The sequence below is a fragment of the Coffea eugenioides genome, chromosome 6 (assembly GCF_003713205.1).
Source record: "Coffea eugenioides isolate CCC68of chromosome 6, Ceug_1.0, whole genome shotgun sequence".
Lineage (NCBI taxonomy): Eukaryota > Viridiplantae > Streptophyta > Magnoliopsida > Gentianales > Rubiaceae > Coffea > Coffea eugenioides.
In genome coordinates, this window is record NC_040040.1 from 5,445,005 (window position 1) to 5,467,683 (window position 22,679).

Below are 22,679 nucleotides of genomic sequence, written 5' to 3' on the forward strand. Positions count from 1 at the left end.
GGGACCGGATGTTAATGTGTTGTATTGTATCGTTGCTCGTTCAAATTTCCTATCACACTCAGGACTCAGCAGCTTCTGATGCCCAATCTTGACTTTGTGGTCAACTCTTACTTTACTATTTTTTTCTCATAACTTAGTCAACTCACACCTCTATCCGACTACCAAGTCTGCAGCCTCTCAAGTCTTGACAATTTTTATTTTTTTTTTGGCGTCAGGAGGGATCGGCTAAAAGAAAAATAGCCAAGTATTGGAATATTTTGCATCTTCCTCTACCTAAGCAGGAGGAAGAAGCAAGGAATCAAGGATTGCATATAAATGAGAATGGCCAGATATACCGACCTAAATTTATGTTCTTGTCTGCTGTCAGCAATTATTCAAACAGAAAAATGGCCAGTTATGGATTTTGCAGTAGCAATCTGAAAGAATATGTTCCATCAATTCCCGCATGGCTTTGCTACATCGACCTAGAAATTGATTAAATTTATGGTACGTGTATATGTTTTGTCTATAGAAATTGTGATGCTTTTATTATTTATTATTATTCTGGCTGCTCAGAGTTTTAACTTGCCAAAACTGAAACCCATCAAGGAGAAGCAAAAGCAAACTTTTCAGCAGACAAAGAGATATGCATTTGGATAGTAAATAGGCGTGCCAAATTCAAGAGCCCATTAGAAAACGATGCTAAATGTGTGCATTCATAGTTTCTACTAGTTTTCTTTAAAAATGGCTCAAAACACCGCAGTCAACTCTCCCATTTTTCCCATAAAAAAAAATGCTTTCTAAAAAAGTTAAAAAGTGCTTGGTTTCAATTTTCAATCGAGCTATTCGTGTTCACGCACGCATATGCATATGATTTTAATAGAGTTGATGCATATTTAAGTGAAATGAACGCAATTGCATCCACTAACTGCTAATGCGTCAAAAAAAATTCTTACTTTAAACGACATGCGACTTTTTCGAAAATAGATATAAACTAAGACATTCATTTCCTTCTAATTTTTACAAGTTTTGATATTTGTGTATATTGTTTAAACACTAGAGGGAGTGCTTGTGGGAAAGGAGGTTTTTTGGTTGAACAAGCAATAGTACATTGTGAGAAGAAATAGCCATCAAATAATGAGAAGCACTTACTATTGCAAAAAAAAAAAAAATCCATGAAGTAGTCAAACGAGAACAGTAGTAATAGTCCATAAAGCAAAGATTGTTGAAAACAAATATAGTAATAGCTATAATCCTGGCACCATGCAGTCCCTTATTTAGTGATAGTAATAGTAGTAGACTAATTTAGATACTTTAATAGGCAGCCTTAAGTACTCAGTTGTGTTGCTTCTTGGTGGTTTCGTCATTTTGCTGTGCAGGTGTTGCACCACTGGTTTCTTCACTGGACTTTGTAGAAGATGAGGTGTCCAAATTGGTTGGGCCGACTCTTTTCCTTATCTCCATTTCTATTATTGCGACATCTATTGCCGTTCCTTGAGAGATAAAGTCTGATTTTTCTGCTACTTCAGCTGCGCTTATTGCACTGCCAGAATTCCAGGATATTGATGTGGTTGCATAGTTAGTTGTGTACTTTGATATGACAGCAAGCTCTTCGGGAGTTGAGTTCTTGGAGATCTCTCAAGTGCTCTATTATTGTGTACGCTTGTAGCACTGCTAATCCATTTTGATGTGGTCTTATGTTTAACCGGTACCTTTGACGAACTTGCATTTGACAGATAAGTGAATGCAAGTCCCAAATTGCTTCTTCTCATTATAGATTAAGTTGTCATTAACTTTATAGCAATTTCGGGCATGTAATACAACATAAAAATTTGTTCTCATATAATATAAAATAAGGAACACATTTAGTAGTAAGTGAAGTGAACACTTCACACCCAAATCAACAATAAACGATATAATCAATCAATTCACACAGTGTTACAATAAAACGGTATCAAATTAAAGGTCGGTGATAATACAGAAAGGCAGAACAACACAAAAAACTAACCTTATTCCATAATCCCCACCGAGAGCTTTTTCTTGTTGTTGCTCCAAACCTATAAAATTATAACCAACCCAGTCAAATTACAGAGGGCAACCGAATCTATGAAAAAAATGCTATCTTACAGCTAGGCAACGCGATAAAAATAGGTAATTGCAGGTACTAAGAACACGCGGACAATCCCAGGAGTTATGCATAACGACATAGGATTCCAGCCTTGCTTACTAGTTGAGTGTGGTGCGAACGTAGCCTTAGTCTCGCATGAAGTGACTATACCTTTCTAAACAAAAGAGAAAACAGACCACATATATGTGAGTCAAGATTCTTTAATATGTATAGAATTTCCATTATGGGCAGCAGCTCAAATGTATTGCAATAACACTTGTAGTGACTGCAAATGATGCTTCACTTGGTTCGGTTACACTATTAATTGGTTATGGTAGCTCAAAAGTATTGCAATAATATTTGTATTGATCGCAAATGAAGCTTCACTTGTTGCAGTTATACTATTCATCGGTTACAGAAGTGATTTTTCAAGTACCCTCCATTAAAGCTCTCTCCAACAAAGCTTTATCACTCTTATGTCAAATTTAAACCATTAAGCTCATTATTTGAAAGGGCATTATGGGCAACCAACATTGGCAAAAGTATTACTATATTGTATGTTAGGCTTCACCATTTTCTCTCTACTTACCTTTGACCAAAATACCTCTACAGAGAATAATGCTTTTTGCATTTTGTACAACCCATATATGCTTGTGTGCTGGTGTAATTATCAGAATATCCCTTAACTACCAATAATTCTATGAGCACTCATTACACATTCCATCAATACTCAGATGGTTTGTAATGACAATTTTAAATGTATTAAAATGGGGTCATTTCAGTAAACATACCCAAATACATGCCTCGTTAAATTGTACCTAAAACTTTTAAACTAATACACAACATTACACATTTCCAAAAAACCCCCACCTATGCGGTTGAAATTCAACCTATTCTTTGATCAAAACTCAATCTTATATAGTATAAGGATATCATATTTTAAAAGAACTCAAAAACCCTGCTTCTGTTTACAAGCAATTGTTTTGAGGAGTAAATGTGTGTGCCTTGTTCAATTTAATAATGGGTTATTATCACTTTACTCTCTTAAACTATATTACTACTATCAGTTTACCCCATAACATTATCTTTTAGTCACTTTTCTCTCATAAGTAATTCAACTCAACATGTTAAGAAATTTTGAACAAAAATACCCTTTTATTTTATAGCATTACTACGTTGTTATTATCACTTTATTTGTTTAGATTATAATAATACAATCACTTTAGTTTCTAACATTATTTTCTAGATATTTTATCTCATCGTTAATCTAACTAGTATGGTAAAATTTTTTTAAATATGTTTACCTTTTTTTATATATAATTAAAAATAAAAAAGTTGGAATGGTTATTCTTTTTTTTTCACTTTAAAAGATCGAAAAACATAAAAATAAAAGGATTTTCTCAAATTTTTTTTCACATTTATTAATACTGGAAAAGAAAAATAGATAGGAAAGAAGGAAATAAAAAATTAGATTTTACAAAAAAAGAAAATAAATAAAAGTCTAACATTATCATATAACTTTAAGGATGTCGAGATTAGAATTGAAATTTTGTGGTAAACAAAAAAGTGAAATAATTTTAAAATAATAAAAGTATTTAATTATTTTTTATTTGTAATTTTTTAAAAAAGAATTGAGCTCTTTCTCTCTCTCTCTCTTCCCCTCCCCTCCCACTCCCCCTCTCCATCTTTCTATTTTTTTTAATATTAATAAAATTGTCAAGAAGAAAGAAATTAATACTTTGACTTTTTTTCTTGATACTAAAAATGAGAAAAGTCACTCTAAATTTTTTATTATTTTTATTATGCAAATAGGAGGCTATTTTCTTCTAAAGTTTTTTAACTTGCTAAGTTGGTTTAATGATATGATAAATTAGCTAAAAAATAACTCTAGGGGGTAAATTGATAATGAAACTATATTTTATGGGGGTAAAGTGATAACAAATTTAATGGTTAAACATGTTTTTTTACTTTAATTAACAAATTCCGTTAAATTTGACCGTTAGTCTTGGGGGTAAAGTGACTAAAAGATAACGTTAAGGAGAAAATTGATAGTAGCACCATACGTTAATGGGGTAAAGTGATAATAACCCTTTAATAAAATGCACACCATGACCATGAACGGTCCTAAATTTGTTAATACCTAGTTTAGTCCCACATAATGCATAAACATTTTTATCGAAACAAACTCAATTTATTTTCTTGAATTAATGAAATATCTTTCTAACTTGAGAATTATAGCTCATTTTCTAAGTTTACTTATGAAATTGATTGATGTTTATTTTGATATTAATTCGTCTTGCTAAATTTTTGCTTCCCTTTTTCATCGTTTATAAGATGGAACTGACAAGTAATTGTCCGGCCATGTGTAAAGGAAAATCATTTATGGACCCGAAAATATTATGGCACGAAGTGGGAAACTGTATGTATAATGTTGGAGTAAAATAAAAGAAAAACAACTTAAAATTAAAATGGTGCGTTTGCACTTGCGAGAGAAAAGTTCGAAACTTGCGCAGTCTCGGTTTATTAACGAAAAGTTGTGGAGTAATGAAGAACATCGCCTCAGGCCCGAAGACATCTCTGGCAGCCACAAGCCACGCAGCCCACATAGGCCCAATGTATCATATGGACCTATCTATATTCACTAAGAAGCAAGACAATTAGTCACATTCGTCCTCCTCTCCTAGGCACATTTTCATATTATCTTTTTCCAAATACATCAAAAAAAAATATTGTATTTTTTTTTTTGGATGAATGATTTAAGTAGTTTTTTAAAGTATGAAACATAGATTCAATTCTAACATTTTCATCTCCTTTTTTTTTCTAGATATATAAGAAAATATATATTTTTTTGCATGAATAACTTGATATTATTCTCTAGGGTTCGGGACAAATTTATTTGCATTCAATTGGCGTAATTCTTATATAGTTTGTTGTATTTTATCTCGAGTTTGTGTACAAGGACAAAATTTATGCTTATGCAAACGTAATATGAGTTTTCTTAAAAAATTATTGCAACTGGATGAAAGGAGCCAAAGTCCAAATTTGCCCCTTTCTCATATTTTTCCTTATAGTTTTGGCGTGGAATAAGGAACTATAATCCATCAATTTCTTTCTAATGCTCAGAAAGATTGCAGAGCAATGCTTGGATTGAGGGATTTGATGAAAATTTTAAAATTCATTTGTTTAGATTAGTTAGAAGGTGTTTGGATTTGTAAATCACTATTTTTTTTTGCATTTAAAGTGTATTTATAATTAATAAATTATAAGTTTAAATACCTCTTAACTAATTTAAACAATTAGAACGATATGGGTGAATTTTAATTATTCATGAAATTCATCAACCTGAAACAGGTTTGTTTGGACAGCAGATTATTTGGTCAAATATATTTGCTGACATCACCGTTACAATTTTCAATACAGTTTTTTATTTTCTCAATTACCTTTTTATCTCACATACATCACATCATAAAAAGTACTACAGTAATTATTTCAAATAATACCCTATCCAAACAAAGAATTTGGGTATTATTTCAAAACAAGTTTTAATATGTTTATTTGGGAGAAATTTTCAGCTTTATGCTTTAGTAAAGTGCTGCTGACTAAAAACTAAAAAGCATTATAGTATTTTTTTAATGGGTACCGGTCATTTTCATCATCAATTTTGTCTGGTACTCTGCTTACGCCTTATCGTGAAGACGAGCGCGTTTTCTCTTCCCAGGAGCCAGAACAGTCTGGAGATTGCCAAACCCATTATCCGCAGAGAGAGAAGTCAAGGACCATATGAACCAAACACTCGAACAGATAGCTGAAGAGTGGAGCGAGAGGGAAGGAAGGAAGAAAGAATCATGCCTTCTTCTTCTCTTTCTCTCCTCACTACCCCGGCCACTCATTATCTCCTCCACAGCCGCCCAAAAAGTCCATCCTGCATACAGTCATACTCTTCGCCTCGCGTTATTAGATCTTCTATAGACAAGAAAACATCCTCCTCTACTAAGCCCACGTCATGGGTTAGTCCAGACTGGTTAACTAATCTAACAATGTCCTTGACTTTGGGCCAAAATGACGATTCCAACATTCCCGTTGCCAGTGCTAAGCTTGAGGATGTTTCTGAACTTTTGGGCGGTGCACTCTTCCTTCCCCTCTACAAATTGATGAATCAGTATGGCCCCATTTATCGCCTGGCTGCAGGGCCTAGGAATTTTGTGGTGGTCAGTGACCCTGCTATCGCCAAGCACGTCTTGAGGAATTACGGCAAATATGCTAAGGGTCTTGTTTCTGAGGTGTCTGAGTTCTTGTTTGGTTCTGGCTTTGCCATTGCTGAAGGCCCTTTGTGGACGGTAAAAACCTTTAGCTTTTTCTGTCCCCCCCCCCCCCCTTCTCTTTTTTCATGTACTTTTTTGGGATGAATGAGCTAAATTGTGATTTTTTGTCATCATTGTCAGTAATTGTATCAAATTTGTTTGTGAGTATTATGTTGTATGGCTGTAATTTTATAGGTAATAGCTACTTTTGCAGTGGGGATTTCCAGACTGTGTGATCTGTGTTTGTTTTTGTGTATAGTATGTTGAGGAGTGTGAGAAACATTCTTTGTTCTGCTTTGCATGCTTGAGAATTGAGATTTAATTTCTCATGTCTTTGATGAGAAATAATGGCTTGTCTGGTTCAAGCTTGATTTTAATCATTATAAGATTGATTTTCATACCATGCAATTGGCTGACTTGAAGCAGTAATCTGGTCCGCGGGCATTTGTCGTGTTGAAATTTGGCATTTTTCAAGTTGATTATGATGATGTTGGGGGAATTGATGCTGATTATTGTTCTCATTTGGCATGGCCAACAAATGTTAATATTTTTTTTGAGATTAAATGCAATTTGTTATAGGCGAGGCGCAGGGCTGTGGTTCCATCACTTCACAAGACATACTTGTCAGTAATAGTTGATCGGGTCTTTTGCAGATGTGCAGAGAGATTGGTAGAGAAGCTTAGAGCTAATGCAGTCACTGGAACTGGTGTTAATATGGAGGAAAAGTTCTCTCAACTAACTCTTGATGTTATAGGAATGGCTTTGTTCAACTATAATTTTGATTCCCTTACTGCTGATAGTCCAGTTATTGATGCAGTTTATACAGCACTGAAAGAAGCAGAGCTGCGTTCGACTGATATATTACCTTATTGGAAGGTTGGTTGTCTGGTGTTTTCTTGTTGTGTCTTTTTATTGTAGAGTTAATAGGATGATATAATTGACCTATGTTAATTGGCATTCCAGATTGCAGCTTTATGTAAAATTGTCCCGAGACAAATAAAAGCTGAAAGGGCAGTCACATTGATCAGGAAAACAGTTGAAGAGCTGATTACTAAGTGTAAAGAGATTGTAGAAGCTGAGGGTGAAAGGTTAACTGAGGAGGAATACGTGAATGATTCAGATCCAAGCATCCTTCGCTTTTTGCTTGCAAGCAGGGAGGAGGTTTGTTTTAGTATTGATCTCTAACCAAGACTCATAGGGCCATTTCATTGACTCTGATTTAGAAAGTTTATGTTTTCTATAAGAATTTGAAATGACAAGTATTTTTGGGTCTAGGAGTTTATATCTCGTTCATGTTTCTTACTTCTTGCAGAGTCTCGTCTTGAAGATGTGCTTACTATAAGGGACATAATTTTGCTTTCCAACGATTTTCTTCTTTTACCTAAGAGTGAGGTTGAGTTATTTGTTTTAGGTTTCCAGGGCTCAGCTACGAGATGATCTTCTTTCAATGTTGGTTGCTGGACATGAAACTACTGGTTCCGTACTGACTTGGACATCTTACCTGCTAAGTAAGGTATTATTGTTATTATCATGCATCTTCCTTTTGATCTGCCTTACCAACTCCCTCACATTCTAAAAGTTTTTCAGTTCGAGCAATAGACTGAAAATGTGAACTATGGAAGTGAATAAATTTCTTTTCAAGTTATATGGCTGGTTTTACCATTTTGTAAGCTCTGTCTGGTTTTTAAAGGCTAAAAAGATCTCGGAAAGCATCCATTATTTCCAGTTCTTATTTTTATTGGGTTCAAAGAATGTGAACATTCGCTTCTTTTTATATGAATGAATATGCACTTTTCTTCTTTTGCAGTCACCATCCTCTTTGAGGAAGGCACAGGAAGAAGTGGACGAAATTTTACGAGGTCGAGCTCCTACATTTGAAGATGTTAAAAATCTCAAGTTCTTGACACGGTGCATAAATGAGTCAATGCGTTTGTATCCTCATCCTCCAGTAGGTTCTTTACCGCTTTTCTCAACTTGAATCAGTGGCAAGCCAACACTACCTTTGCTTGATGACCTCTATATTATAAATTCTGTTAGGTCCTGTTAAGAAGAGCTCAGGTTCCTGACGTGCTTCCTGGGGATTACAAGGTTAATACTGGTCAAGATATTATGATCTCGGTGTACAATATCCATCACTCTCCGCAGGTAAGGCTTGGTTATTTAGGTCATTGGGTTCTTCATATCCTCCGGTATAGTTATATATATTTTTATCTTCTGTAGCCTAACTTACTGTGAGGTAACGACTTGATCTATTTTGAGATTTGGTGCAGGAAATACACTATATTCGGTAGCTAATGCCTTCCGCCCAATAGTTGTAAAAATACATTAGTAATGTTAATAATCATCACATCTTTGCTGACCTACTCACAAGGAAGCGTTTCAGAATGGATTAACATTTTGTTTCTGCTGTGTGTAAAAAGGTGTGGGAAAGAGCAGAAGATTTTGTGCCCGAAAGATTTGAATTGGAAGGCCCAGTTCCTAATGAAACAAATACTGATTTTAGGTACCATCCAATCATCTGGGAGCACTTTCAATTTTAGGCTTAATGGCCCATAGAGAAGTGCTTGGATGATGATGATGATGGTTTTGGAAATATTTTGTGCCAGATTTATCCCATTCAGTGGAGGACCTCGGAAGTGCGTCGGGGATCAATTTGCACTGCTGGAAGCGATTGTTGCTCTCGCAGTCATCCTGCAGCACCTGAACTTCGAGTTGATCCCAGATCAAAATATTAGCATGACAACGGGAGCCACCATACACACAACCAATGTAAGTAAATCTTTCATCCTCCCAACTTAATCTTCTGCTTACACTCTGCTCTCTGTCTGAATTGAGTTAAGATTATTATGTTCGTTCGTTCTAAACAATAATAATAAATGTTCTTCTTTTCTGCAGGGCTTGTACATGAAAGTGAGCCAAAGACTTTCAAGTACGCCTGCATTTGTCTAATTCTCTTGGGTGTCTTGTCATTAACGGATATCAGTCATGTCATTTCCCCTTGTTTACAAGCTTTTTTGTTTCCTGAACCTTCTTGATTGCACTCTGCCCACTCAATATTATATTCTATCAAATTTTTCTCAAGTTTTTTTGCTTTCTAGTAGACTTTTTTTTGGCATCATCCATCGCAGTTGATGATGTTACCCTTCCTCGGAAACGTGATAAGGCAAACAACCTGGCTAACCGGTAACCAAGCTTATTTTGACAACTCGAAAGAAGCATACAAAAATTTTGACCAAAAAAAAAGCATACAAAATTCATAAGCAATCCATGACGACGAACAAATTTTCACAAATATGTGTTTGTGACACGTGTCCCCCCCCATGGCTGCTGATGGTTATGTGTCAGTTTGGGCGGCCAGATTAAAAATTCCGGCAAAAGTTGATGACTAGCTGTTCTCCTAGGATTTCGGACACGTAGCCATCAACCTTCATCATTAATGATCAGTAGTTCATCTCTACCACTCACATTAACTAGACACATCTTCTCTTCTAAAGAAAGTCAAAAGTCTCTTCATTTACGCATTGAATTTCTTACTTCCTAAGCTTGCAGGTTCAGATAAAAAAATAAAGCATCCAAAAAATAAAGGATACTTGTAAAAAAATGTGGTCCAATATGTTAGTTAATTTTCGATCCTAGTTAACATCGGTGCACGTTGTCCTAATAGGCAAATACTACATAAATTCATCACTTGTTGTTCCCATATGTATAGGATAATATAAAAGCTAGTATAATAGTCCTTTTAGTCTCTTTGTAAACGGAGGGGGCAAGCATTGTGAGTTCGGCCTTGTTCCAATTGAAAGGCCCGTTTAGCAAGTGAGTTTTTTTGGTGTTTATCTAAAATTTTACTATAATTTACTGTAGAAGTTTTTTAAAAATTTTTTGAAATGTGTAAATTTTTGAATATTTTGAAATGTATAGTTTAAAAATTTTGAGAAATTTTTTGAAATTACTGTAGCTAAAATTTTTAAAAAACTTGTAACAGATAAACTTGGCAAAAAACTTGCCTGCCAAACAATTTTTAAAGAAGAACTTTTACATTTTTCAATTATTTTATAATTTTATATACATTAAATCGCTATAGTATATATATATATATATACAAAAATTCCAAAATTTCCTTATGACTAATTGGTAGGAAAAACCAATTTTTTAAAAATTGAAGCAAAAACTAAAAATCGGAAATTTTAGTACCTACAAGTTAATTTTTTTGCCAATAGTCAGCTCCTATACTAGGGAAAAACTCAGTTGGGTCAAGGAGGGATGCGCTGTACTTTGTACAAGTTAATGCATTATTCCTTATACAAGTTAATTATTTTTGCCAATCGTCAACTCCTACATTAGGAGAGGACTTAATTGGATCAAGAAGGGATGCGTTATTCTTTAGATTTTAAAGTAGATGCCGAGATTTGAACCCTAAATCTACAATTAGATCTGCACTTTATGATTTACCTAATAGCCAACTTGCGTTGATTAGTACCTACAAGTCAATGGTTTCGGTATAAACTGTAAAACGCCTGAGATGACAAAAAAAAAAAAAAAAAAGAACAAGAATAGTCCTATGTGCTAAATATAAAAAAGCAACTTCTTGTTTTTTTTTTTTCGGTTTTTCTCTTTTTGCTAAAGACAAAAAAACATCCTTGTTCTGGCTTTCAACGAAGTTGGTATTTGTCTGCTCATTGTACCCCTCGTACCTTCCCCTCTTGAACTGCAAAAATACAATCGAACTAAGGACAAATCCAAAATTAAACAAGAAACTGTAAAAGTCGCATTATGTGCTGGACTTCGGCTTCTGCTCCCCTAATTAACCTGTAACGCCTAGGAATGAATGAGTCTGCGGGGAGGAGTGGGCGTAGATCTGATTTGATGAGCCAGTTTGGACCTTCGAATTGAGTGCACGACACATTCTCTCTCTCTCTCTCCTCTTTGTGCGCGTATCTGTTTGCGGACACTAACCAGTATAGTACCACATGACAGCAGTTGATCGTATGGAAACTGGAAAGCCAAACAAGAAGTACACAGAAAATAATGTCACACCCCATGAGAAGTTGAGAACAATGACCAGCTAGCTAACAAGTGTAACAACCCTCCCTCTTCTTTCTTTCCTTTCTTCTCTTGTTTGTCTTTCTCTTTGCTTTGTTTCTGTCACTCAATCGCGTTTCTACTCTGTCCCTCAACTTTGCATTCCCTTGTGCCTGCTTGTCTCGATCATATTTCAAGGTCTGTTGCTACAATACTCACTGCATTGTGAGTTGTGACGAGAAGAGGAGAAAGTGAGCAACCGCCAACTGGGCAGGAGAAAGAGAGGGAGAATGTTCAAGTCACAGAGACAAAACCACAGGCCATCAAAATCAGGAGAAAGGGTTGATTTTAAATTCTCCAATTTCCAAGCACTTCAGGTACAATATCCCACTTGTTTGATCCCTCTGACTTTCCGATGGTTTTCTACTTTTTGCTCTTTCAGAAGAGTGCGAAGAGTTGCTTTTCTTTACTCGGTCTGAGTTGATGGTAATATCTCTGATCCCTTGATGCATTATTCTTGGAAATTGGAATAGGACGACTTTCTTGGTGTCAGGGCATCGCTTGCTTTTCCATCAAAACACTCTGATTATCACTTTCTGGCTACGAAACTTCATAGTTGCATTTTAACTATTGTTTTAGGATCCTCAAAGGTCACAGAGGAGCAATTTGATCATACATACTGCGAATGGCAATCTTGATAGAATAAAGATTTTGGGCCACTTAATTGTTTTCTTTAAATGCTTGCTACTCAATTAACTGATGGATCCAGATGCTGCACTAGTGGAAAACTCATTCTTCTGATTGTTGATTAAAGCCTAAAGGGATGAGGATGAAATGTGATTTTTCAAAACAAAAAGCGGTAATTAATGTTTGAGCGGTGACTTTAATGTGATCCTTGTGCTCTCACCTCCTTGGTTCCATAAATGACTCTAATGTGTTTAACATCACTCGATCAGCTGGCTTGCAGGTTTCTTTCAGTCATTGGTAACTTCATTCTCATTTTTGAATGCACACAATAGGTACCAAAAGGATGGGACAGGCTTTTTCTCTCGATGACCTCTGTGGAATCTGGTAAGACAGTTGCAAGGTTGGGGAAAGCATTAGTGCGAAATGGAAATTGTCAATGGACAGAGACTCTTCTTGAATCTGTCTGGATACCGAAAGATGATTCTTCAAAAGAGCCCGAAGAGTGCCTCTTCAAGCTTGTTGTCTCCATGGTTAGGCTAAATGCTTTCTGTGTCTTGGATTATTCGAGAAGGCTATGTCTATCCAGCCTTAACTTCTTCTAAATTTGCAAAGATGTGCTAATCTGATAGGATCCACGTCATGTTCATTTTGCTGCTTTACTCTAGGGGTCATCTAGAGCTGGCATTCTCGGAGAAGCAACCATCAATGTGTCCTGCCACACGAGTTCAAAGGCGTCTTCTGCAGTTATATTGCCATTGAGAAAATGCAACTTTGAGACCTTATTACAGGTACCTTAACAGGCGTCTTCTGTAGTTATATTGAAATTTTTGTTCTGTCCCATAAGCACACTCATTCTTTTTAAAGGAGTTGTACACGTTCTTAAGTAGTATATGTTATATTAGGCTCTTTGTTAATTATCTGGGCAAGTCATCCATCATTAATTTGTAAATCCAGGATAAATAAAATCCTAGACTCAGGTTTCCATATAGACTGCTACATCGTAACTGAATAGAAGAGCAGTAGCCACAGCTAAGCTTATCAGGATTGGATTTGCTTTGACATCATTACATCTATATGTAATTGGTAGTAGACTTTTATAGGAAAAATCGAATTAAAGATCCCTGAAAATACTTACAGAATTATAAAACTTATCCTGTTATTAACCTTGGGAATTTCAAATGACAACATATCTATTTTAGTTTACCTGATAGACAATTGCAAAAGAATGTGGTTCAGAGACAACGGTTTAGATCTTCAGCTTCTGGGCAACAAATGGGAAATCAGATTGCCATTTACTGGCTGTTGGACTTGAGTCTCCAGCATTATTGGTCCAAGATGGGCTCATGTCTGAAATCTTTTGTTAGTCTTTGATACTCTATCAGCAGAAAACTGCATGTTCTCTCTCCAGCCTCTCTCTCTCTCTCTCTCTCGCTCTTTGTTTCTCTCTACATTTGGTGGCTAGAGTGAATCAATCTTTAGGATGTTGTTGCTGCCCTTTACCAAATGCCACCACCTTCAAATTCATTAGACTTTATTAGCTAATTGACATAATTAAATGTGAATCAGTAAGTCATCTTGGAAAGGTTTTTGAAGTTTCAGTATTTACGTGCTGTTTCTCCAATAGACCACTGTCTGATGAGTGCAACTAGGTTTTGTTGTTTTTGCACTTCTGGAATTAAGACGATGGAGCGGAGGAGCAAAGATGTTTAAGGATATTGTAGAATACTCAAAATTGTAGTGTTTGCATAAATAAGACTATAGTGAGGCACATGAGACCAGCCACGAGTAGCATTTTCTTGCTATCAATTTGATGCATCAAGGCATCTATGTGGCATATATTGGGGTCGTGACTCAGTTACATAATGCTGCTTATTCTATTAAATGTGAATTTGGTTCGGTCCTTTCTGTTTAATACATAAAATGATTTCTTCTTGAGAGGACATTTTTTCTTTGGTAAATATTTAATTCTCTTTCCACTAAGATCAATTTTAGCTTCTTTACTTTAGATCAGGTGGTTGGGTGGTTGGGTATCTTCTAGGTTCAGAGCTCCACAACAGAAAGGTGATTTGCTGTGCCATTTTGGTTCTGAGAACAGAATGCTTTTTGAATTTTACAGGTCAAAATTCAGTGCCTAACTCCAAGACCAAATATCAGGTTTGTAGTCTCTCGTGACATTGAATGCTCTTCTACACTATTTCTGTGTTCAACTAATGCTTTCTGCAAATTATCCAGGCATGGGAGTCCAAACTCTAATTTCAAGAGGCAAAATGAAGATGTAGATTTTCAAGCTCTTTCCAGCACGTCAGAGACAGCTGATAATTCACTTGTTCGCAGTAGTAAAGTATCTTCAAGTCAAGATCTGGATGTCAGCTCTCATCATGAAAATCACAAGGTCTGCATTAAACTGTTTTCATTACTGAAGCTTTCTTTGCTTAAAAAAAGAAGTTTAGAATCACAAGTCGCCTGAATTAATGAAATCCTTGGTTCTTGAAATGTTAGAAAAAGTGAGCTAAAAGAGAATCATCTTGGTGCAACAAAGCAAGCTTAAGAATGCGTCTTTGGAAATTTAGGTCTTGATCTGCTTGAGAGCTTATTCTGTTCTCCTCAGAAAGAGGGCAAAGATATGTACAAAAAACAATTCTAAAAGTGGACAAGATTTCATCCACCGAAAAGGACATGCTGCGACTTACGTGGGAAATTCATAAGAACGTTACCATCTAGGTTCTAATTCATCACAGTGCTAAAGTTTCATCTTAACCTAAAGGGTTAAATTATTGTCCAGCAAACGTATAATACTCTCATATTGACTCTTTTTGTGTTGTTTACTCAAGTTTTGCCTTTTTATGGAAATTAAAAATTTTAATAGTAATAGAATTCCAAAAATACAAAGTTTGACTTAGGGCTGTAATTGAATCGAGCTGCTCGACTTAAGGCTATAATTGAACCGAACTGCTCGCGAGCAGCTCGGTCAAAAATTTGACTCGGACTTGGGTTGACCGAGTTCGAGTTCGAATAGCTCGATAAGCCGAACAAGTCGAGTTCGAGTATCCAGATGCAATGTTCGAAAGCTCGTCGAACCTTATCGAGCTTTTTAATTTTAATTCTTTAATATATTATTATTATGAAATTACCCTTATGCTTAAAAAAGTGGTTGAATTTACGAAATGTTTCAAATCGTATGAAAATTTTTAAAGGGCAATAATGTCTTTTCACTCAAAAATTGTCAAGAAAATGAAAATTTCTGAATTGACTCGAGCTCATAAGGCTCGTATTGACTCGAGCCAATGCGAGTCAAGCTCGAGTTTTATGAGCAATCATCGAGCTCGAGCTCGAGTTCCAATAATGCTACTCGCTCGAGCATCCTTCTTGCCATACTCGAGTTCAACTCGACTCGATTACATCCCTAGTCTAACTTCCATTCTCCAAAAGAAATGCACGAATACTATTAGCAGTAGCGGAGATAGAATTTTAGTTTTCTCTCAATTGGCTAGAACTGAATCATCTCCTTGAATCTGAGAAAAACTTCTAGAATCATAGGAGCAAAGCTTGATTGAAATGAATTATAAATTTTCTTCTATGATCACTCGGTACAAGTATTAGCAGCTTACGGTGCAAATGGTGATTGTTTACTCTCCAAATTGATTTGTCAATACAATTCTGGTAGAGGGTTTTGCATGTCACTTATCACTGTGAGTCTAGTGCCTACAAAATAAATTGTCATTAATCTGTGACCTGGATTTCCTTTTTACCTCACTGCAGGATCAAAATTATTCAGGAGTGAATTCAAATCACAATGCGAACTATGCAGAGGGTTCGAAAAGAAGAGACCCTTTTAATCCAATGCACAAATTACAAAGCAATGGATACACCACTCATCAGAGACACATTGGAGCTAGCTCGAAGAGTAGTTCAGCTCATGATAACTATCCTGTTGATGATTCTTCTTTTTCAAGCCAATCATCTTGTAACTCAGGGGTAATGAATTCAAAAATGGATTTGCACAGTAGTGGAAAAGAGTCTGGCAACGCATCTCCAAGAAACACTGGATCTAAAGATCTTCTGGAAGCAGCAGAAGGTACTATTGAGGAACTCCGAGTAGAAGCTAAAATGTGGGAGAGAAATGCCAGGAAATTGATGCTTGATCTGGATATGTTGAGAAAAGAATTCTTAGGTCAGTCAAAAAAGCAGTCTGATTTAGTAATGGAGCTTTCAGCAGCATATGCAGAGCATAGTGGCCTCAAGAAAGAAATTGAACAGTTGAATGTAATGCTGGAGGAATCAACTCTCAAACAGAGAGCTTTAGAGGATTCAGTTCTTCAATCTGAAGGTCAAACTCAAATTCAAGAGGAATTGGAAAGTGAGCTAAAGTATCATCAACAATCTAATGCCAATCTATCTCTGCAACTAAAAAGAAGTCAAGAATCAAACATCGAGCTTGTTTCTATTCTCCAAGAGCTGGAACCTACCATAGAACAGCAGAAAATTGAGATAGAGAATCTCTCTGCTCTACACTTGAAGTCTGCTGATAGTGAAAGTTCTGTTGAACAAAATTTGGGGGAGAATAGGAACTTACTGCTCCAATTTCAACAACTTCAGGAATCAGAAAAGATGTTGGAAATAGATGTTCAGCGTCTTGAGAAAGCCTTGGAAGAAAAAGTTAATGAGCTAGAAACTCAACGGAGCTTGAATGGCCAGTCCCTTTTAGATATGGAGAGAGTATACAAATATCAGTTGAGTGTTAAGGATGAAGAAATAACCAATTTACAAGCAAAAGTGATGAAGTCTGTCAGAGGAAGACTCTTGGAGGATATGGAAAAGAATAGTGGAAGTGATTCTGATCTTATTAAAGAGATTGAATCCTTGAGAGAGAAAGTGCATGAGCTAGAGAGCGATTGCAATGAGCTTACTGAGGAGAACTTGGAGCTTTTGTTGAAGATTAAGGAGTCGGAGAATATACACATTGGAAAATGTGGATCTTTCAGTTCAACATCTAGTGAGCTGCCAGCGAAATCTGTTAGCATGCAATCTGATGTGAGTGACACTGAACCGCAGATGTATGATCCAGAGCTCAAGTCAAAGACGAATGACCAGGAGCAATGGGCTGCGTTTGAATCTTCTGGACTATTCTGTGAATTACTGAAACAACTGGAATTGGCTTTTCACTGTCTAATGAAGCCATTGCCTAATGTTTCTCCTCATGCAAGTGAGAAGTGCAAATTTATTCTTGATGATGTGGCTAATTTGAGCAAGAAAGATTCATCCAACTCAAAGGTATTCACTGAATCAATACTCAACTATTTCTCTGAGCTGAACAACATCTTGGAAGATAGGATTGCTGAGTTTGAGCAGACCATTAGATGTGGTGAAATTGAGATCCAAAAGAGAAATGATGCTATTACTGAAGCTCACAAAAGTGTGGAAGATATGATCCTGAAGGTTCAACAGCATGAGATTTCAAAGGCAGAACTAGAAGCTGATTGTCAAAGTTTGCTGAAGGAATTATCTCAAAAGAGATCTGAGATGGATAAGCTACAAGCTGATTTGTTGAGTAAGGAAGGGCAAACTAATTTTCACATCCAACGTCAAAGGGAATTAGAAATTCAAGTTGCTGATCTTCAAACAGAAAAGGTCCAGCTGGAAATGAACAATGAAACAATTGAGAGGGAACATGAAGTCACATCCAAATGCTTGGATGATCTACAAAATGATTTTGCAGTGCTCAGTAGCAGATTGGATTCCCATGTCTCTGCAAAGGAAATTCTTGAAAGAAAATCAGCAGAGTTAGAACTGGAAAAACGCAACTTAGAGAAGAAAATCATACTATTGGAAGATGAAAAATTGCAATTACAAGAAAGAATATCAGTTATGGATGTTCAAATGACGCAATTGGGAGATGAGCAGCAGTCTTGTCGATTGGAACTAAAGGACTCCAAGTCCCTTGCAATGAACCTGCAAAATCAGATCAGAAGATTGGAGATTGAGATGGAGGCCCATAATGTCAGTTTCAACCAAAATATACAAGATAAACAGGATCAACTGTTGGAATCTCAAAGACACTGTGAATGTCTTAGGGCAGAAAATCAGGACTTACAAGCATCCATTCTCAGACTTGGCGAAGAGCGCAAGATTCTTCAGAAATTGAATAAAGAACTGAAGAAGAAGGAACTAGAATTGCATGAACATAGTGAGCAGATGGCGACACGATTAGAGAATTCTGAAAAATGTTTCTCTGATTGCACTAGAAAGGTTGAAGCTCTAGAAGAAAATCTTAATTCCACACTGGAAGCATTTACCTTGAAAGAGAAAAGTCTGAATTCTGAACTGGAGGCCATTATTCAGGAATGCAGAAATGAAAAGGAAAAACTTGTTCTGCAGGAGACTTTGTCAAATCAGATGCATTTTGAGATGTCATCTGAAGTGAAGAACCTCCAGAAGGAGGTGGAAAGCCTGATGACCCAAATTTCTGTAGCTCATGAGGAAAAGGAGAAAGCAGAGTCTGAGGCTTCTCTTGAAATTGCCAGTCTGAATGCTGATAAAAGAAAATTGGAATTTGCTCTTCAAGAAGTTAACTCGAAATTAGAATTGAGCGAGCGTGAGCTTAATAATCTACATGTAGAATTTGAGTTGAAGGCAGAAAGCTTGAGGACTGAGCTTTCTGCTTCCGAAAAGAGTCATGTAATACCAATTGCTGACCATGAAAAATTGTTAAAGCAATTAGCAAGTCGCAGGACAACTGAAGAAAAGCTTAAGACAGCTCTGAACAACATTGAATTGAAGCTTACTCTTTCTGACTATGAAAACCAACAACTCCGAGAGGAGAGTGCCAACCTAAAAGTTCATTTTCAAAGAGTAGCAGACCTGCAGGATGAAGTCTCAGTTTTGAAGAGCAAGGTTGAAGAGTGCAGGTTTGAGAAGGAAAAACTAGAAGCCTCATATCAGACAGTATCTGGGGATTATGAGAGTCTGAAGGCTGAGAAAAATTCCTGTGTTGAAAAAGTTTTGAGCTTACAAAAGGCAATGACTGACTATGAGGACTGCAAACAAAAGGCAATTGCCCTGGAAGAAAAGCTACTCCAAATGGAGGGTGCTTTACTTTCAAAAGAGACCTTGTCTGCGCAGAATGCCGATCTGGAAAATGAACTAAACGAAGTCAGAAAAGTAAACAAGCAGTATCAGCAGATTATATCTCAGCTTGAAGAGCAAAAATCAGAATGCTTGCTGAAAGTTCAAGCTCTTGAAATGGATGTGTTGAAGAAACATAATTGTGGCAGAAAGGTAAGTTATAATCTTATTTTTCTGCAAAATAACAGAATAATCAAGGTTTTACTTGTGAGATAGTTTATAGGATTCAGTTGTCAAAGAGGAATCTTTTGAGTGAGTTTTAATTAGGTAGTGCCTGTTTTGACTTCTTCATTTTCTTTTGGTTCTATCATGTTTGTTCAGTGCGATGGTAAGTGCAGTATCAAGGATGGAAGTCCTCGTCCAGCTGAAGTTGCTGACGAGCTCGCTGAGGCACTGGATGAGGATAACATGCACAAAATTCAGCTGCATAGGTTCGTAAACAAAGATCTTGAGAACTAATTCCCTTAATATAAACTTGAGTGATCTAGAAAGGAAGTAGATAGCCATAATAGGATCGTTAGATGTCTTGTTTGATCCATATATATGAAGCATTGGCTCCTTTTTTTTTTTTTTTTTTTTTTTTTCTACACAAAATACATAAATATTCTAACTCGCGTTCTTGCTGAGACCACCTTCAGCTTTTCATCAGAGGAGCTAAGCAGCGAAACGATGGCCTGCTCGAAGATATCACTGGCAGAGAGTCAAGCAGAGGCAAGAGAGAGATTTGAACGAACAAAGTCATCACTAGAGACGGAGCTAAGAGACCTTCGCGAGCGGTATTTGGAAATGAGCCTGAAATATGCCGAAGTGGAAGCCCAGCGGGAGGATCTTGTGATGAAGCTAAAGGCAGCCAAAAGTGGAAAGAGGTGGTTCTCTTGAATGCATGTGTTACCAAGTCGGCCAGATGAAGCTATTTTTGCCGTACATTCTTCATTTTTTTTTTAATCAAGAAAGGTATACATAGATACTTAGATCAAGTAATTGTCAGTCGAAAAAGGAGGATTGGGAATAATAAGTGATCAAAAGGGAGTGGGGTTTTGTACATAACGGTATAGTTAAGCCATCACTGACTCGATACAATCACAGCATCCAGCTTGTTGAATGATCAAAACTTGCTCATTTGGAGGCACGAGTGACTTGTATTGTATGGTTATTCTTGATGCTTAAAGCAATTTATTTACTGCTTTGAAAGTAAATCTAACAAAGAGATGACTTGGTGGATCGTTAGTTAATCAAGAGACCATTATTAAGTGGGCAAATATGAACATTCGCTTCTGGATCTCTTGTGCAAAGTGGAGAAAATCTTTGTTTGGATGAAAGGTGTGGTATTGATGGAAGGCAATAATACGTCAGGGAGCACTTAGCACATTGACTGGCTTGGAATCAAATTTAAATATGATTCTAAACTTTCCACGAATCTCATCAGACTTTTTTTCAAAATGCTTGCTGCATGTATAGTTGACCTAATTTCCAGTTTCAGCCTTTTTGTTAGATGCAATATCCAACTTTTGTTTAGCAGCCCTTAGATCTTATTATTCAGTGGAACTCAGCTCGAGATGCCGATTCCGCTCTGTCTTCTTTTCCTTTAGGGAACGAGATGATGCATTTGCTCGACTCCATCCATCCGTATTTGTTTGTCCAGGAAGGACAAATATGTCATCACACAACACACAAACCTACATTCACCACGGTCAAAATAAACTCAAAACAAAATCGCCACAAAGAGAAGGGTCCAATCACAATTAATTAGATCGAATAAACGCACAATCGATTGAATTCAATTCCCATCCCAATTGCAATTGGATTGCAAACTGCCTCTTTGTAGTAGGTAAGATAAGATTTGCGTATATACAGACCACAAACAAGCTTACAATTCAAGCATAGAACAATTATGTGGCAAGTATCAAACTTAAAAAAGATTAAATGAACACATACATGATACATCCCTGCAGGTTAGATGTACTACTATTTCTTTTCTTTCTCTTTTCGGGAAAAATACTAGGCCTAAAACTGAATTCAGTTTTTAGCCCAAAAGTTGCAACTACTTGCTGATTTCATCTTGTATTTTCTTTTTTCTCGTGTCTAATTGTGAAAGTTCTCTAATCACTCCAAGATTTATATAACCTATAGCCAAAAGTAACGTCCAATAAATAACTCATCAACCTGCAATGAAAAGGAGGAGCATATGATGCCCACCCATGTACAAGGATCTAGAACCAAAAGGAAAAGCAAAGATGAGCCAAAAGCGGGAGTAGTAGTAGTACTACTACCGTGATGAGTGATGTGGATTGGACTTGGGAAGGTGCTAATGGCATATGCCTTGGAAGATCCTGATATGAAACCTCTTTTTTCACTCCTTTTCTAATTTTGTATTGATATGCTTAGCTTTAGCATCCCAAAAGTCACACCCCTACTTAAGTCACCTCACCCTTTTATTGCTCTCATGACCAACGACATCCTTATAAAACCCCAGCCCCCCTCCTTGATCAAACCCTCTCCTTGTCGTCACACATGTGAGGAGTGCACTCGTTTTTGCTTCTCTGCTGCCCTTGCCAGTGTAATGGCAATGATGGGATTGGTGCTTGAGTTTGATCAATCGGGTGGCAAGGGTGGCCGAGCGTCTCCTCCGGTGGTGATCGATGGTCCCCGCCAGCAGCTGTGGAAAGCTTACTTCAACTGCGGATATGTGTATGCTCACCTTCCAAGTAATTCTCAGAGTAATAACAAGAGATGAGTGGTTTTTGTTCTTTTTTTTATTATTGATATAGTACGGTGTATCATCATACAGGGTAACATCTATCCTTTAGCATCTTGAGCAGTACTTGCCACAATAACAAGTAACAAGAGACGAGAAATTGCCGTCAGAAGAGTGATTTCTGTTCTTGATATGATATGGTGTGTCATCACCATAGGGCAACTTCGATCCTTTGGCATGTTGATCGGTACTTATCTAGAGTCGCCTATATTAGGAAAATAATAATCTCAAGGGCTAGGTAGATGATGCTTAAATCCAATGTTGTTTTCTTCTGGATCTCTGTTATTTATAGCACCTTATGTCATCCCTCGTACAGGGCAACTTCTATCCTTTGGCATCTTGATCGGTACTTACTTATATTTCTGTTTTTAATATAGTACGATATATCGTTGTATAAGGTAACTTCTATCATTTTGTATCTTGATCCGTACTTACCTAGAGTCGATCTATATTTCTGTTTTTAGTATAGTACGATATATCGTCATACAAGGCAACTTCTATGCTTTTGTATCTTGATCAGTGCTTACTTACCTGGAGTCGTCATATGCTTGGCTGCAGGAAAATGATAATCTAAATGGCTAGGCGGATTGTGCCTAAATCAAATGTTGTTACTTTCTTAATTTCATGACGGGTAATGCATGTTTCGACAAGTGCCATGCACTTCATAGCCACTTTGATTAAATCGGTAGGCATTTGGCGAGAATTAACA

The 22,679-nt window shown here is 36.6% G+C and overlaps 2 protein-coding genes and 1 long non-coding RNA gene across 4 annotated transcripts; all 3 read left to right on the forward strand.

Annotated features, from left to right (window-relative positions):
• Positions 1-5,807: 5,807 nt before the first annotated feature.
• Positions 5,808-9,468, forward strand: LOC113773315 (carotene epsilon-monooxygenase, chloroplastic). The gene is made up of 9 exons (XM_027317928.1): positions 5,808-6,423; positions 6,967-7,263; positions 7,351-7,548; positions 7,799-7,900; positions 8,195-8,335; positions 8,425-8,532; positions 8,808-8,890; positions 8,994-9,156; positions 9,283-9,468. Exons 1-9 carry the CDS (start codon positions 5,932-5,934, stop codon positions 9,334-9,336), a joined length of 1,638 nt encoding a protein of 545 aa, XP_027173729.1. The 5' UTR covers positions 5,808-5,931; the 3' UTR covers positions 9,337-9,468.
• A 2,002-nt stretch (positions 9,469-11,470) lies between these two features.
• LOC113773149 (paramyosin-like) lies at positions 11,471-20,368 on the forward strand. The gene is made up of 8 exons (XM_027317701.1): positions 11,471-11,783; positions 12,426-12,623; positions 12,759-12,881; positions 14,210-14,247; positions 14,326-14,485; positions 15,853-19,368; positions 19,537-19,646; positions 19,854-20,368. The coding sequence occupies exons 1-8, from the start codon at positions 11,697-11,699 to the stop codon at positions 20,092-20,094; spliced, it is 4,473 nt and encodes a 1,490-aa protein (XP_027173502.1). The 5' UTR covers positions 11,471-11,696; the 3' UTR covers positions 20,095-20,368.
• A 965-nt stretch (positions 20,369-21,333) lies between these two features.
• Positions 21,334-22,436, forward strand: LOC113774515. 2 transcript variants are annotated; one of them, XR_003468822.1, is made up of 2 exons: positions 21,334-21,920; positions 22,004-22,436. It is a non-coding gene; the product is annotated as an uncharacterized LOC113774515 (long non-coding RNA). The 2 variants fall into 2 exon arrangements; XR_003468823.1 differs by having other exon boundaries at positions 21,362-21,903.
• Positions 22,437-22,679: the final 243 nt, after the last annotated feature.